The sequence below is a fragment of the Calliphora vicina genome, chromosome 1, assembly GCF_958450345.1.
Source record: "Calliphora vicina chromosome 1, idCalVici1.1, whole genome shotgun sequence".
In the NCBI taxonomy this organism is placed as follows: domain Eukaryota; kingdom Metazoa; phylum Arthropoda; class Insecta; order Diptera; family Calliphoridae; genus Calliphora; species Calliphora vicina.
This window is the reverse complement of record NC_088780.1, coordinates 22,671,263-22,689,923: the sequence shown is the minus strand read 5'-3', so window position 1 is coordinate 22,689,923 and position 18,661 is coordinate 22,671,263. Positions and strand designations below refer to the sequence as shown.

At 29.7% G+C, this 18,661-nt stretch overlaps 1 protein-coding gene across 1 annotated transcript; it reads right to left on the bottom strand.

Annotated features, from left to right (window-relative positions):
- Window positions 1-1,537: 1,537 nt before the first annotated feature.
- Window positions 1,538-8,511, bottom strand: LOC135948830 (arrestin domain-containing protein 3-like). Its single transcript, XM_065498284.1, has 4 exons — window positions 8,374-8,511; window positions 7,943-8,271; window positions 1,796-2,504; window positions 1,538-1,721 (listed from the first exon to the last, which is right to left on the bottom strand). Exons 1-4 carry the CDS (start codon window positions 8,483-8,485, stop codon window positions 1,597-1,599), a joined length of 1,275 nt encoding a protein of 424 aa, XP_065354356.1. The 5' UTR covers window positions 8,486-8,511; the 3' UTR covers window positions 1,538-1,596.
- Window positions 8,512-18,661: the final 10,150 nt, after the last annotated feature.

Genomic DNA, 18,661 nt, shown 5'->3' with positions numbered 1-18,661 from the left:
ATACAGAACGATTTGTACATTTTGTCAGTCAATCCATGCTATCAGTAATCGAAAAAAATCGACCTTCTTATATTGCTAATAGAATAAACTCATGTAAACGAATTTGTAAATAAATATATATGAAATAATTATGTTAATATTAAAATATTTTCTATGAATTTATATTTTTAAGTTTTAACTGTTAATTAATATTTCTCATTTAGCAAACAATATACTAAACAATGTAAAAATATATGTAATAAGCAGTTTTTCACATGTTACTTAAAATTAACAACAACATTCCAAAGGAATAACATTAAAATAATCATTATAGCGCGATGTATAGTAAATGTTTTAGCTTAAATTTAAATATTCGTAGTGTAACAAAAACAAAGTATACGAAATTATACATCGATGGAAAGCTTATAAAATTTGAGTTATTTTGATGCCCATTACATATACTATGAATTGAGTATACAGAGATTGTCAGATAGGGATGAAATTGGGTTTAAACAAATTTGAATAAACATTGAACTGGACTGTATTTTAAAAAACGAGAAAAACCATTTCGGTGAAATTACATGATGTTTATGATCAAGAAATTTCATCTATGTATTTGAATAAATTCTATGAAAAAATTAAAAAAAAATAAAATTTTGTCGAAAATTTTTAAAATTTTTTAATTAAATTTTTTTTTTTTTAAATTTCTCTTAACCAATTGAATGCGTCTCTCAAAGACCTTTCATATGATACCAAATTTACATATACTTCCTTTGGAAGAAATATGGAAAAAATGTAAAAAACCTCAAAAAAGGACCTTTTTATCCTTTGATATATTAAATATTGACCCCAGGACGAAAAAAATTCAAAACGTAGTCTTAGAATGAATCAAATTTTCATTTTAGGTGGGAACATCCGCAACTTAAATTTTGGGGCCACCCTAATATACATACATATATATGTACATCTAGCAAACTGTTTCCCATTTTGGATTTTTAAACACTCAGCACAAATTCAAAATTTCGATAAAAATAATTTATATACGCGAAGGCCTTGGTTAATCCCTATTAGTGACTGTTAAACCATTATTTTTGAGCTCGTTGTACAACATTGTAGGGTATAGAATGATAAACAAAAAATACATTTTGTAACTAATAATTTCCAATTTTCGATTAATTTCTTTAGCTTGATTGACATTTACACATGTAAATTTATATATATTCTTAAAATCTGGAACATTAAAATTTTAATAATCGACACTATTTCCTTCTCTTATATTTAGGACCTAAAACATAATTGTAAACTGGTGTTCTTAATTGTATAAAAGTGGAAGCGATTTGAGCAAAAAAATGGCACATCTTGATTACATTCATTCACTGCACTGAGTTGGTACGCTAGCGTTGGGCATAAAACCAGTATAGCAACAAGTTGAACAAATTAATCAAATTGATTGGTAGATGTAGGAAAATCTGCAATATTTAAAAATGTATTAATATTACAATAAAACCAGGAGTAAATACTAGTTTACCCATAAAGTCAAGACTTGTGTATATTTGTTTGTAATAATTTTCATTTCATTAGTGAATTTATCCAGCCATCCCATAAATGTAATTGACTTTAAACTATAGTTTGCTTGTAAATGGGATACAATGGTCTAAAATCGTCGATACGATGATTTTCATCGGCATCATTATCAATAAATGGTGAACCACTGCGTACGCTCTCCTCAAATGAGGGTTGATCTTTAAAATAAACCAAAATAATAAGAAATTGTAATTTTAAATCATGTGTTTTGTATTAAAATTTGTTTACTGACCATTTTCATAAAACTCCTGCAGACTATCACACGATGATATTGAAATTTCCGAAGCGGATGGTGTCAAACTACTTTGAGTCTTCAAGGATCTACTAGGAGACTTAGGACGTTTATTTATAATATCACCTGTTGGTATCGCTGAAGATGTGGCCGAAGATGAACTTGCTAAATCTGCTGTACTACTACTGTTGGACTTCAGTGCCATCACACGTTCCTGTGTCAAAGTCGCTGGTCGCTGCTGCTGCCTGACCAAACTCTCCTGCAGTGGTATAGTGCCAATAACAATCGGTATGCAAATGGGGAAATCCTTGTGACCACTGACATGAGCTATCACCTTCATTAGATATTCAACACGTATGAAATTACAATTAACTTCACTTGGTGGCACCGAAGGTATAATAAATTGTCCCTTCCACAAGCGACTAGACAAATGTTTGCACGGTTCAATGAACGTTATACGCAAAATAATATTTTCATCGGTGAATTCTTTTTTCTTCGGCAACAGCAAATCCGTTGATTTGGCAATGCATAGGAATTTTTGTGAGAATTCTAAAGTGTAGCCGTCTACATCAGTCATCGATTGATTATTTATGTGGTATGTGTATTTGACTGTTTGGCCAGGTGCATAGGCACCGAAGGGAATTTGGACGTTGTAGAAAATTTTGCCACTCGTGTAAGGTGTATAGGAGTCATCCACAGAAATGTTTAGCTGGGGAAAAAAAAATTAAAAATAATGGAATTTTATTAGCTTAAAATATTTTGTAATTATATATAAAAATTTTTGGCATTGCAAAACATTGCAATTTCATGCTCTATCTGGAATTTGGTTGATTTGAAAAGTTAGTTTAAAATATTTAGATATAAAGTGTAAAATAAAAGGTTCGCTCGTTAACCTACCGTCGCCCCGAAGTTATCTTCCCGTATGTCCAGAATTTTTTTTTGGGAAATTGAATTTAAAGTTTCAACGATTTATATAAAAAAAGTTGAGTCAAAAAAAGTGGTTCAATATTTCTTTGTGCTTGAAATTCTACATCGATTAGTGTAAAAATATCAAGTCATGGAGGAAATTTTTCAAGTTATTTGCATTTTTAGCTCCAAAAAATATTTACCAGTCACTTTTTACGAAAATTGGACGTCCAATTTTGGACCACTTTGGCATTGAATTGATGGTATGTCACAAATAACAGGAACAATGTTGGCCTCCAAGACTTCAATTGTTGCTGAAGAAATAATCGAAAATGTCAATTAGCTCGACCTTGGAGGCCAATTGACAAGGTCCATTTCTCGAAATCAAGTTATCTCCAAATGAAATCCATATTTTCAAACATAAAATCATTGATCATGGTTCTGTAACGATATCCATTGACGGCAACGCAAGCTCCGGCTTCATTTCTGAAGAAATAAGGTCCGATGATGCCACAGCACCAAACGGTGCATTTTTCTGGTTGTTATGGAGTTTGTGGAGTTTGTTGTGGCCACATAGAGTTTGCCTTACTATTTTTAACAAACCCGTTAAATCGCTGAACGCAATTTTTCGATAAAACAGTCGTCAATAAGTTACGCGAATCATTAACTGATTTTCAAAGTACATTTGGATAATTTGGTAGTCTTGTTCTTGCATCAATCTATTTATAATTACATTGTGGTACAAACAATTTTTTTTGCATTAACTTGGCGAATGGCCTAGTACATGTTGTAGGTCTAGCAGAGTGTATTACAAAACCGGTTTTAAAAGTTAAAATACACCCTCAAATTTTCAAGATATAGGCAAAAGTATATTTTTTTGGACCCGCAAATTTAAACATTCTTAACTCAGTCATTATTTAACCGATTTAAAATTTTTAACAACATTGAAATGGTCGAACGAGTTCGTTCCAACTATATGTACTTTCTATATTCTGTTAATATAAATATGTGAAGATATTTCAAATAACATTACAATTTTTAATTTTTTTTTAACTTTTTCAACTATTACGATAATTTTTTTTTAAGATCTTCTTTTTAAATAACAATAATCTTAAAGCCAGTGTCCTTCTGAGTAAAACAAACTTTAATTTGTTTAAATCGGTTAAAAATTGACAAAGTTATTGTAACTAACTTAAGAAACTTATTAGACTTCTAGCTGTAAGACCTATTAAAAAAAATATACTTTTGCCTATATCTCGGAAATATTCCTACATTCGCCATGTTATTTTTGAGTGTACCAGCGTATTATTTGCCAGAATATACTGATCCTAAATGTCAAAAAGTGAATGCAGTAGGACAGTTCGTTTGACAGTTAACCCTTTCGCAAGTTATGTCAGGCAAATGTATTGCAAGTAGGGTTTTCAATTTCCCGACCTTTTTGATTCCCGAGTATCGGGAAAATTTGTTTCTAAATTCCCGGGTACCCGGCTATTCCCGAAATATATAGTAATACTGAAAATAGGAATATTATAGCAAAATTTCATATAAAAACTTAGTGTTATAATCATTATATAAAGAGCTTCGTATTAATTAATTAAATTTAAGTTAAATTCACTAAAATCTTAACGCATAATTAAAAAGTGTCAGCCTTTCATTCCATAAATCCATTCCCAGTATCTAATTCTTTAGCTTCATTTAAATTTAATTAATTTTGCAGTTAATTAATAATAGAATTTATTCAAACTATGAATGATTAAATTTTTGTTTATTCAAATCTACTACAAATTGAGTTAAAATGTTGTTTCTTCATTCAGTTTTATTCAGCTTTTAATAAAAAAAAACAAGTACTGTTGCTGTGTTTCCTTTCAAGGTCAAAATGCATTCTATACTTGAAAATACCAAATGGTGTGCCATCAAAAGTAGGGGCCTTTATTCTACTAGAAGTTTCTGGAATAATTCGCACCGGTACATCTTGGCATTGAAGATTAGTCACCTTTATTTCTAGATCGTGCAGTTTTCCATATGTCATTTTAAAAATGTTCATTCGAAAAAGCCCAAATAAATAATAGTAATAATCGGTCTATTATTACCGAGATATAAATGAAAAACAGTTTTCACATTTTTTTTGTGAGTTCTAAAATGTTTTCTTTGTAGTTTTGTCAGTTTTTAATTCCCGGGAATCTCGACTAAAATCCCAGGAATCGGGTAGTGAAAAATTTGCAAAATTCTCTGGAAATTTGTACCGGGAATTCCCGGGATAAAAACCCTAATTGCAAGATTTTATAATATTGAGCATAGCATTCTTTGGAGCGACACCTTTGTGCCACAAAACAGAAATAAAATAGTATCGTCTACTTTCCTTGACATTTACATAGTGCAGTAGACCGATTCCTACAATTAAAAGTAGTCTATACCCCTTTAGATTCGATAAAATAAATCAATCAAAAACTATGGAAATGCTTCCGACCGATTTGAAAGCCAATATATTTTTAACGAAGTTCCATTTACCAAAATTAAAGAAATAAAATATAATAAATTCAATTGATTATCTTTACTTATAAAACATCTATAATTGAAGAAGAATTTCAAACATAAAGTTTTAAAAAACGAGCAAGAAAGGGCAAAGAAAACAATAAAGATATTCAAAGCCTACATATACGTATACCTTGTTATCAGATCCGTGTGTCCATTTGATAGATAACTTAGTCCTTAGTTAATCAGAAAATGTCTTGTTTGCAATCCAATAAAATAATCACAACTATCTCAAAAAATACATGTTTTTTTTATAAAATCAAAAACCGCATTTTTACTGAAAAACCCTATATAAAAAATAACCGTTTAGATTGTATGTTGTAAAATTCATGAATATAGAATGAATTCGAAATGCCTCCACTTCGAACAATGGCGCCTGTAGAACAAGTATAAACAAATAAAAAAACGAAGATTTCAAATTTGGTTCAGAATATTCAAACAGACCATGTCCGCTTTCAGATACAGTATCTCGAAAACTAGGTAACGGATATGTTGATATATCTGAGTATTTATTAGGGTATTCATTCGACTAATGATCGTTCGATTAATCGAATAATTTCTTACGAATAATTATTCGAACAATTTAAAAACGGCCATTATCGAATAACGAATAATTCGAACAATTTTATGTAGAATAATCGAATAAAACGAATAAATGTTCATATATATTTAAATTTATTAAATTGCTTAAATTTTTTCATAATTTCAAATTTAAATAAGTAATAATGACTCACACAAATTTTATTGTTTCTGAAATTCGACAAATAACTAAAGACAAAGGGACTTTTGTTCACTGTATATTAGTGTTCCGATAGCTCCTTCTATAAATATATAAATATTACTGCAAAAAGTTACAATTCTAAAAACAAATCTTTCAAAATTTTTAACTTAGGACTTGAACCAATGAAAATAGGTACGGAATAAAATATTTGTTATTTAGTTGGCGAAATATTAGAAGAAATCGCTTATTCGAATTATTCGTTTTATTCGAACAAGAGAAAAATCGAATAATTCGATTACCCTAGTATTTATTAAGAAAAGGCTAAACAAATTGTTTGCTTTGTTTTTGTCCAGGTTAATCGATATTTTCCAACTATCCATTTTTTCCAATATTGAAATTAAAAAAAAAACATGAACTTCTATATTTGACATATTTTCAAAATAGGTATTTTCAAAATACGATTATTCCTTTACATAATGCAAAAATTTCCTGCTGCCAAATTTTAAAATAAGACATGATTTCATAAATTTATGACATATAACCGTTAAACCCCATTTGATATATGTATCTTCTTTTACGGATTGTGAGCAATAATTTACGAAAAATTTTAAAATAAATTAAATAAAAACAATTTTTTTAATGTATTCTCTAATAATTTTAAATCATAAAAAAGCCTTTAAGGAAACATAAAAAATTACATAAAATAAAATAGATTTTTTCACAAATTACAACTTTGTAAACCCATAAGTAGGCACCTAGTAGGCGTAGAACCCTTTCCAAACACAATTTTCATAGGTTGATCAATTACACTGTGACACAAAATCGAACTTTTCGAATCGGAATGGGATAAAACCAAAAGCAAATCGATAACAAAACCCTCAAGACTTTGTTTTAGTTCATCGCTAGATTTTTTTTACACGCATTTGAAGTTAGTGATTTTGGTACGCTGATTAACAAGAATAAATCATTAAAAATGTGATAAAAAAATGCCTATTTCTTTTTATTATCCCGGAAAGTTGTGGTATCTTACTATTTATTTTTACCTAAAACTCACGCTAGAGGGCGCTGTGCAGTGGTGTAGAACAAAAAAGAGGGAAATAAATCTGTAACTTCTAAATGGTTGGTCCGATTTTAATGAAAATTGACATGCGAGAAGAGGAGGTATTGTCGAATTAAATTTTTGAATTAGGACCTCATGGGCCCACCAAGAGCGCGGTCAGGGATTCCCAAAGTAGGGCACCTCGGTATGTTAAACAGTTAATACAATATTTTTTCTTCGTTTGCTGTCTGATTTAAAAGAAAAAAAATGTTTAGAATATACTCATCGAGCACTAAAAAAACCTTGTCTTAACTATCATTTAACTCTTATAGCTTAGGAGATATTCGCATTCGAAAATTGTATACACAATGAATATAAACAATTCACCAAAACCTGAGATTTATTCATTTTAGTCCCAAATTTTAAAAACCGGTTAACCGAGTGATATAAACCAGATAAATCGGTTAACAGAAAATCAAAATTTTAAAATAACCGGTTCGCGAAAAACCGAGATTTCGAAGCTCTATACGTTATTTTGAATATTTGGGAATCCAAAAAGTGCAAAATAAGGGACAATTTAATAAGTTTCCATTAAGGAACAAAATAGCTGTGTAAATGCTCATATATTTTAATGGCTATGCTATTTACTTATGCATAACTAAAATTAAAATATGTACTAATATTGCACAATTTTTAATGGTTTTTAAAGTTTCACCAGCTTACTTTTGCTGCAAAACAATTTTGTTAAAACCAATGTCACTAAATTAGCTGCAAATTGTTAAATATTTACATTCCAACAACTGTTGTGAACAAAATACTATTAAGCTCTGCATTAACATATACCATGAAAAATTTATTTTCAATTATTTAAAGCCATTGTCTGCAATGTAAGCAGACATCTGCATACACACACCACACAACCAATTGAAACAAATTGCACTTCACTTACCTTAGAATCACGATGTAAATTTAAATCAACTTTCTGCAAAACCGTTAATGGTTTTTTAAATACAAAATTATCTAGACCAAAGGGACCTTTCAGTTTCAGCGACAGTACATAGCGTATATAGCCGTATTTACATTCACAGGAAGTGGGACATAATGGTGGCAATGTTATGTCGAAAGTATAGGTGTATGTGCCCGGTTGTAGAACATTCTCAATACGCAAATTAGTGCCGTTGTCAATATAAGTTTCATGCGATTTATAATATGTAGTATGACGACCAGCATGTTCGCACCACTTGATTTTGGCCTCACCCAATACAAAAATACGCACGTCTTGGGAAAGCGATTACATAAAAATATATATTTAGAGAGATATTATTATAATTAGTGGTTTTGTTGATTTCCCTGGGTTTTAACTTTTCCACCAAAACTTACTTCTTACATCTTGTACAAAAGATATATTAACAATGGCTTGGCCACTTATAGTTTCACCACTATAGTATACAGCATTTGGTTTGTTTAAAATAAATTTACAAGTTGAAGGCATTTCAATAATAATTTTTTATTTTTTTTTATTTGTTTAACTATTTTTTTCTTTTGTTTATATTATATTTTTATTTTTCATACACAAAAAAAGTTTGTTTGCTTATTTAGTATAGAATTTGAGTTGTTCAAATGAAATTTTCATTTACTTTCACTCGTGCTGTGCTGTGGAGCATCTAGTATCCTGCAAGTTTTATTTTGTACTGAATATAAAATTCATAACAATTTTTATTTTGGCATTACAGATAGAATATACATGTGCTTTGTGCATTGCCATTGCTATGACATCACTTGCAACTACTGTGTATCCAAATAGCTGTAAGTCTGTTTTGGGGTTTTTAAATTGTTTTTGGCACTCGATGCGGTTAAAGTTCATTGGTACATGTACGGCGATTTTTTGGTTTTTTTTTTTCCAAAATATATATTTCCTTTAACGCCTGCCAATTATTACAACCAGGACATTAAATTCTATTTTTTTATTTTTTGTTTCTTGGATCCCTAAAATATGGCAACAGATAGTGTGGTGATAAAAGTGATGTATTTGTTGAAGGAAATGGTATTGTAATGGAAAAACTTTAAAGTCCTGTCTATAAATATATATTTTTTTACAGGGATGTAGCCATTGAAGAAAAAACTAACACAGTATACCCTACATAAATGCCCAAGTATGAATATTCGACATCCTATACGACTTTATTGCAGTGAGCAGCTTTAAAAGGGGTTTTACGCCTTTTAAACAGTGAAGGTGGCTCTTCTATTGGACATTTTCGATTTTCGTTGCTCTTAAGTTCTAAAATTTTTCTATGTCATCTAAAAACCCAGTATCCGATTTTTCTAAAATTTTCTGCATTTGATTGCGAACTATTTTAGACCTTGGGTGCACCGAAATTGGAAAAGGTCCAATGTAGGGGCCCTCATTACTTTTAGAGCTTGCACATTTCATTCAAAAATACATGTCAAAAATAAATCGAATTAAAAATAGTTTTGCATTTAGTTTATCCATAGATATTTAAATATGAAATATAAAAATTTTTCTCGGGGTAGCATGGGCACCAATTTGAAATTAACGGATTTCGAGAAAATTCAGTTTATGGACTTGGATGGCACTAAGTTTGCACTTTTAGGAAGATCTAAAATTGTTCTAGGTTATACAGTAATCAAATGCTGAATATTTTAGCAAAATCGGAAAACGTTTAGAGGTTGCTCATTTCATTTGAAGTTTCGAGTTTTGGGTCAAACCCAGCAAATGTAAACCACAAAATAAAACATTATCCACCATCATCAAGTCAATTAGTAGTCTTTTCGTCATGTTGTCATTATTTTTCAGCTTATTTTGTAAGTACCTAAAGCTTTTGCTGGGAAATTGCAATACAACAAACCTCTATCCGACAACTCTCAAATAAATTAATTCTGGTAACCACTTTCTAAAGTGCTGAACAAAATAAACGTTAAAAGTGACTACACTCTAGGTTACTTAGAGACACTAAAGTGACAATTGACTTCACGATAGATGCATGGAATGTCAACATACTTAATGGAATGTCATTTGAATCCTGTCAAAGTTTGAACAAGCTGAGTCATAAAGTTTGTGTTTGACATTCATTGAAAGCACCATTAATTTCTATGGTAAAAAAGTGGTTTACTGAATTTTGTTGTGGCCATAAAAGCAGGGAAGATGCCTAAAATTGTGGACGCCTAGTTGAGGTCTCTATACGCGAAACAATAGAAAAAATTCATGATATGGAGACTGAAAGTACGAGAGATTATGGAAGCCATACAAATCTCACACGGCTTAGTGGTTTTAATTTTGAATTATCGCTTGGGTATGAGAAAGCTTTCCACAAGATGACTTTGCTTACAATTGACAAACGTAATCATGTGACAACTTTGAGGAATGTTTGGCGTTATTCAACCGCAATAGAGATTTTGAGCCGTTTCGTAACTGTGGACGAAACGTGGATCCAACACAATACACCAGAAACCAAACAGCAGTCAAAACAATGAGTTTATCGGAGTTAGTCGGCGCCAAAGAAGGAGAGGGTGTGTTTGTCAGCCAATAAAGTCATGACAATCGTTTTTTGGAATGCACGCTGCACAGTGGTATATACAAAAATAGAGGGTAATAAATATGTAACTTCTAAACGGTAAGTCCGATTTGAATAAAGTTTCACACGCACAAAGACAAAGTGTTGTCGAGTTTAAGTTTTGAACTTGGACCTCATGGGACCAACAGGGGCGCGACCAATGATCCTCAAAGTAGGACACCTCGGTTGTATTATATTTAAAACGATCTTATTTCTTCGTTTGTGTTCCGATTTCAAAATACACATATAGAATGTCTTCATTGAGCACTACATAAAACATCTATATCATCTGTAGCTATCAATTATCTGTTATAGCTTAGGAGATATTCGCATTTGAAAATTAAATTTTCAACATTTTTAACCACCCTACACCAGTTTTTTCATAACAGCGGATCCAAGTATTTTCCGATTTTCTCCAATTGTCCTTTATTGCAGTAACAACACATATGTGTGTCAAATAGAAAAAAATTTTTAAAAATAATGACTAAGTTCAAAGTTAAATGCATTCGAATTTAAAAAATTTAAAAAGGCGATTTTTCGCTAATTTTTTGGGAAAAAAGTACTTTTTTTCTTTTTAAGTTATCGCAAACAATTTCTAAGAGGATGTATAAGGAATTTATACTTTATGAAAAGCAAACTTTTAGTCAAAAATTTGAAATGAAAAGAATTTGAAAATTGTTGATACCGAGGGGACCAGATCCATTCAAAAAACGTAAATTTTGTATGTAAAATTCAATTTTAGGGCAAAAATTCTCAAATCTCATATTCGATATCAAAATATAGTAACCGATTTTAGATGGCCCAATAGGTTTTTAATTATTTTGCAAAGGGTTCTGATAACCCAGACGCTTGTATGAATATTATAGTAAAAAAAAAACTAAAAATTCCCATTTTTAGGATTTTTCAACACTTTTTTGGGAATTGCGGGATTACTGATAAAAAATTTCAAAATTTGTTTTTATTTTTCCATTTTAAATAGAAAATTCTGCATAACTGTGAAATTTCACTATAAACTATTCATAAATAAAAATTTAATTTCAATTGGAAAAATGTGTATCTATGCAAAAATTCAATAAAACCATTTTTTGTAATATTTTTCAAAAAAGTATTCCATGAATTATTTAATTGTCATTTTTGAAAAGTAGTATAATCCACATTGACTACCTTCAAAAGGGTAAAATCAATGGAGGAAGTTAAGCCAAATGATTGGGCTTCAAATTCCTCCCGAGTTACTATTACTTGTTTACAAACCTGAAATCATCTCACAAACAAAGACCTATTTTGATGACCTTGACAAATCTTATTTTTTGGAAGGGATACAAAATTGGAAAAATCTTGGACAAATTGTATAGAGCTCAAAGGAGACTATGTTGAAAAATAAAATGATTTTTTATCTAAAAACCTGTGTATATTTGAAAAAAGAATATTTATTTTTGACATTTTTTTATTCATATAAACACTCATAGGGTAACATAGAAACGAGACATAACTGTCAAAAACCTAACTCTTGCAACAACAAAATACATGCTAGTCAATGTATTTTGTTGTTGTATCAGACATATGATTTGTTGAATTTTTGTTTGACAAATCTGTGTGGCTTTTCACTATATAAACGTTCATTATTGAGCTTTCATCATACTTAGAGTTAGGTTTTTTTTCACAGCGTTTCTCTTTTTGTTATTATTCTTTGTTTTCTGATATGATACCAAAAAAACATGCTATATCATTCATAGCTTAAGAACCAAATTTTATATTTTCAAACGAAAATTCAAAAAATGAATGTAATATTTTAACGGTTGTAACTATTTTGGGTTAATTGGTCACCAATTTCAAATTGATTTCGAGAAATTTTAGTTTCGTAGCCTATTTTCTAAAAATAAATTTCGCATTGTTTCTTTAGGTTGTTAATTTACAATTTCTGGGATATTAACCCATTTTTAATTGGTGCTAAATCTGTAAATGTCTTCAGAGTTATACCTCTAAACTAAAAATTATTCAAAATATAAAATGCATGAAATTTGTTTGTTATGATAAAATTTTGAATTCTATTGAAACATGACTATTACAAAAATTTAGATCTTATTTTTGTGACGACCGATTTGAAATTGGCAGATTTCAAGGAAATTTGCTAATTGATCAAAAACTAAATATCCTCGAAATCTGCAAATTTCAAATCGGTCCTCACGCTAACCCATAATATGTACAAGCGTTGAAATCTCCACATTTAATCCCTACTAAGCATTTCTTAAAATCGAAAAAAGTTTTAATTATTTCAAAACCGACTTTGCTAAAATTTTCAGAATTTAATTTTTATGTGGCTGAGAGTTATTTTATACCTAGACAGCATCAAAAATATCCAATATAAGAGCTTCTGTAGTAATTTTCATTATAACTTCATAATTATTGAAGTCATAATGAAATTTGAAATTATACAAAAATTTTACTTTTTTCATCCAATCATGATACAATCTTAAAAAATTATAATTTAAAATCACTGGCTGCCTTTTAAAGCATCCCTCTAGTCGTTCTTAACCTACCACTCAGTGGAATTTAACTTACTCACCATTTCAATTATATTTAGTATCAATTGCTTGTTGCTACCCCCTCAACAATAAAATTTATTTTGTAGGTCATGTCTTCAATTCAAAAACTACATGTAGCACAAACTCTCATCCCAAACTACTTTTTATTTAGTAATTTTATGTTTATAACACACATGCGTGATTAAGATCAAATTCTACATTCTATATTTTCTTACTCTGCCATTCAGCTCGACGGATGCTATAGGAATAAAAATGCATACAAAACAAGATACTTGAATAGAAAATGAAATTTCTGTCCAAATATGAATGACATTTGATGTTTTATTTTCATCTTAAGGGCCTGAAGCATGTTTTCATTAAGTTTTGTAAGAATTTCAATTGCAAAAAAAAGAAAAGGGTAAATAAAAAAGCAACTGAACAATATTACGGGTGAGTGAAAAATTAAAAAAAAGGTTCAAGGTCTAGTTATATGTTATATAAAATTTATAAATGTGTCAGTAAAAAGCTACTTTAAGAAATGTTGAAATCTTAAGCTAAAATAAATGGGCAAAGGAAACGTGCTTAGGAAGTTAGTTTTGAAAATAATGTACATAACAAAAGTACACAAGTTGTCTAACAAGTGCCTTGTAGTTATGTTAATTGTAATACGAACAAATAAGAGTTATAATCGGTTGTGACGAATCTTGTGTACCCATTATCAATATGTGACAATAAAATATGTTTCTGATAGGGTCAATTATGGACCCAGCCTCAAAAAAAATTGTAGAATGATTTAGGTTCTTATAAAATTTGTTTGTGTCCAAGTTCACCATAATATTAAATATTATGAGACAATTATGAATGTTCAAGTAATTTTCTGAGGGGAGTCTTGTTTGGGGACTAATCACAAAATGCTTCCGGATTATTACCAGCATAAAAATATAATTTTGGAGTACTTAGAGTACTTAGGATTATATCCCATTTTCAATACAGAACCAACCTCATCAACAGAGAGTATTTGCCGAAATTTTCACAAAGCTAGCTTATTTTGTTTGTGCCCTATGGTGTTTTTTAAAAGAAGACAGACAGACAGACGGACGAACATAACTAGATCGGCTTAGAATCTTATGAGGACATATATACTAATGTAGTTCCCTAATGTGTTACAAACGGAATAACAGAATCAATATACCCCAATCTGTTTTTGAAGGTGAATATAACCAGTGTTTAAAAAGCTACGATAACTAACAAATTTTTAACTGTTGCTACAACTACTGCTTCAAAAAGTGTATGTAGCGGTAGCAGTAGCATTTGTCTTTTTTCGTTTTCTTGTTTTTTTAAAACTACTGCTACCTTCAAAATATAAAACTCTTAACAGAGCAGTAGTAATAAAACATGAATTGTAAATGGAGTAGTAGCATAAAAATACAAATCATTGCTACTGCTCTATATCGAGTTTTAATTTTTAAGGTAGCAGTTGATGCAGCAGTTAAGGTAGCAATAATAGTAGTCAAAAAAAAAATCTTCAGTCATAACACCAAAATTGACAGAATTAAACACTGTGTGTTGTTTTTGTTTTGAGAGAGTTTGAAAGAATTATTCGATTTTATTCGTCTCAGATGTTCGTGTTTTCTGTGTGTATAACAAAAAAGCCGAACTTTTGTTTACAACACGACCAACATACACAAATATACATTCACAACAACAACACATAATATAATTTTTTGGCTGAAGATTTTTATTTTTTACTTATTTTATTGCTACCTCAACTGCTACTAAGCTGCTACTTCAACTGCTACTTAACTGCTACTTCTTCTACTACCTCAACTGCTACTTCTATTACTACTAAATTTTAAAAGTATCAGAATTAATAAAAAACTAATGACTGCTACATCAAAACTTTTTCTTTTTTAAGGTAGCAATAGAAAATAAATTACTCTGCTACTTTTAAATTTTTCTTTTATTAGTATTACTACAACTACTGCTACCAAAATGTTAAGGTAGCAGTAGTAGTAGTAATTATTGACTCCGAGTTTTTATTAATTTTTTAACTAGACTACTTGTGTTTTTTCGCTGCTACTGCTACTTGTAGTCTAGTTTTTTAAACACTGAATATAACAAGTATACTTACTATGATTAATTAATATTCCTCATACGCAGACATAATTCATGCCAAAATAAAACTGAGAAAAAGCATATGTTAAATTGAATTTTTCTCAATTTCTGAAAGAATTACAACACTAGTTATTCGAACAAAAATTATTCGAATAATAGTGAAACAAATTATATTTTATTCGAATAAATAAAATTTTTCATTTAAAAAAAAAATTTCGATTAATAATTTGCAAAATATTTGGTGATAAAATTTTAAATCATAGTTTATATAAATAACATTATATTCGAATGTTCCGAATCTTATATAAACCGATATAATACGGGCATCGATTTTTGTGCATTTTGTACAAAAACATTCATCTGGTTTACCAGATATGTATAAGTGGTAAATTTTACCTTGTTAGTTTCATGAATTCAAATTATTAGTCTAATATGCATAGTGCATGTGTTTTAAAACACTTTTTACCTCTTCAACCAAGTTGGCTATTAGCAATAACTACTCACAAAATCCAGTAATATTAATTATGCATACTTGAAACAAATCTGTGTTAAATTTTTGATCGATATCGACATATTGTTTCCTGATTTTTATGAATTTGAGACTTCTTTTGGTTCAATGTATAATAACGTATCCATGAATTTGTGGAATTGTACTTTTTCTAGATTAACAGACGCACAGTGTTACAGAAAAAAACAAGTAAGTAAGTATGGTCGGTCAAGCCCGACCATATTATACCCTACACTAAGTAAATGAGCAAAAACATTTTTCTTTTAAAATATCAATCATTTATATTCGTGAGTGATTTTCGGAAGTGGGCCTTATATAGGAGCTATGAACAATTATGGACCGATCACCATGAAATCAGATCATGTTATTTATGTCTCTATGAAAGTTATTTATGTTGAATTTTGTGAGTATATGGGAGCTATGACTAATTATGAACCGATCGTAACAAAATTCGGTGACATGAATTTTGTGTATATAAAACTTATTTGGAGCGGAATTTGTGAAGATACATACATAAATTAAACATTTATGACCGCTATAGACCAATTTCGGGAGGACATTTATATGGGTGCTAGGTGAAATAATGAACCGAGCCAATTTCATTAGGCTTGGTCCTTGGACGGAAAAAATAATATGTACCAAATTTGATTGAAATATCTTCAAAATTGCGACCTGTACTTTGCGCACAAGGTTTACATGGACAGACGGACGGACATAGTTTAATCGTCTCAGAAAATGGTTCTAAGTCGATCGGTATACTTTTAGTTGGATATTAGACTAAAATTTTTGGGCGTTACAAACATCTGCGCAAACACATAATATCCTCCTCACTATGGTGGTGTAGGGTATAAAAAGAGGGAAATAAATCTGTAACTTCTAAACAGTTAGTTCAGTTTGTATTAAATTTCACATGCGCAAAGAGCAAGTGTTGTCAAATTTCAGGTTTTAATTCGGAAGTCTTGGTGTGCGTCCAGGATTCCCCAAAGTAGGAAACCTCGGATATGTTAAATTTTTAAATTTCCGAAAATTACATGTATAAAATTAAATATATAAAATCGAGCACAATTATGACTGAGTCCACAGTTATCCAAAAATTTTAAAGATAAGAAATTTACACTTTTTGAAAGCTAACATTAAATTAAACATTTTAAATGAAAACAAATTTAAAAATTGTTGATACCGAGAGGACAAGGTCCATCCATGTATGTAAAATTCAATATTAGTTCAAAAATTCTCAAATCGCATAGATGATATCAAAATATAGTAACCCATTTTAGATGGCTAAATATATTCTCAATTATTTTGTAAACGGTTCCGATAACTCCAACTCTGATATGGATATTATAGCCAAAAAAACTAAATTTGTATCCAGTTTTCCATTTTCAATAGAAAACTCTATAAAACTATAAAATGTCATTAAAAAATATTCATAAATAAAATTTTATTTCAATTTAAAATTTTTTATCTTCGCTAAAACTCAATAAAAAGCATTTTGTGTCATATTTTTGAAAAAAGTATTCCATGATTTTTTTAATTACACTGTCCAACAAATTGAGACTTTTTGATTGGAACAGAATAGCGACCCTATAATTCTGAAAGGTCATTTTGAGTACATCATTTTTTAAGGATAAACTTATAGTCCACCGGAATTTTTTTTTACAGTGGGTCAATGTTTTCATTTTTTGATCGAAGGGAGCAATATACTAACTGAAAAAAATGTTGTAAGTTAATGTCTAAGAGAACTCTTATTGTGGAATTTTATGGGGATCATTTTTGTGGAAGATCTTAGCCCTCTAACTCCTCTCCTTAGGGGTCAGTTTGACCCTTTTCTCGAGAAAATGAAAAAAGTCCTTTCATAAAGGACATTTAAAGATTCAAATATACTACGAAAATATTTGCCGGAGAATTTCAGTGGGGGTCACCAAAATACGCTTAATTCGCAAGATTACACGCCACCTTGGGTCTCACATTTTTTAAAAAAATCACAAAAAATCTATTTATGATCCGAATGAGCTGATATTTAAAATATAAATAGTCCTAGAGAAGATCTACAAAAAAAAAATATATATATATATATAGGTCAAGAGTTATTTATGTTTATTTATTTATTTTTTTAAATTTGTTCCATCTTTTTTTAGTTTTTTAGATATGTCGGGCCTATGGTGGTTCGAAATTGTTTTTTTAAATATCACCTATATTCGCGATAAAATTTCGCATACTATAAAAACAACTTCCTAACAGTCATGCTGTTCCTATAAAAAGTTACACGCATCCAAATATTTTAGTGTTTTCTCCTATTCAAATCATCTTGAAAAAAGAGTTACCAGGGTTCCTGCGATTTCAGTCGTGGTAGTCATTATCTTGGAATTGCCTATATGTATGTGTATCAGGGTGGACCGAAAAAAAGTTCCCTACGACCAAATTTAATTTTTTTCTTATTCTCAACTTTTATTTTTAAGGTTTTTTTAAATAGGTAATAAAAAAAATCGGCTGATTTAATTTTTTTTAAATATTATCTTTCCAAGGTTAAATTGTACGCTAAAAACGACGGCGAAGTAGTTTTTCCAAAAAATGTATTTTTATTTTTAAGTTTTTTTTAGTAGGTTGGTTAAAAAAATTCGATGATTTAAAATTTTTTAAATATATCCTATCCAAGTAAACTTAAAAATAAAAAAAAAACGATGGCGATATCAGTTCCAAAAAAAAATTATTCGCCCAAAACTCGTTCAATATTTTTTTTTTTCGAAAAACTGTAATCACCATTCTACTGCATCCTTCATGGGTTTAAAACATCGACTAACGGTAGGGTCACACATGACAAATATTTGACGAAAAAGACATAACCACTTAATAAAATATATTTGAATTGTTTTATTTATTCCAAAAAATTATTTTACTTTGGATGATTCAAAACAAAAAAAAATAATTTTTAGATTATTTGATAATGTTTG

Bases quoted from the DNA above. Each gene is read 5' to 3' on its own strand.
- LOC135948830 (XM_065498284.1), bottom strand. From the start codon at position 8,485: ATGCCTTCAACTTGTAAATTTATTTTAAACAAACCAAATGCTGTATAC. The intron at 8,272-8,373 runs GTAAGTTTTGGT...CGCTTTCCCAAG, and splicing joins TTTTGTACAAGATGTAAGAA to ACGTGCGTATTTTTGTATTG. The intron at 2,505-7,942 runs GTAAGTGAAGTG...TTTTTTCCCCAG, and splicing joins ATTTACATCGTGATTCTAAG to CTAAACATTTCTGTGGATGA.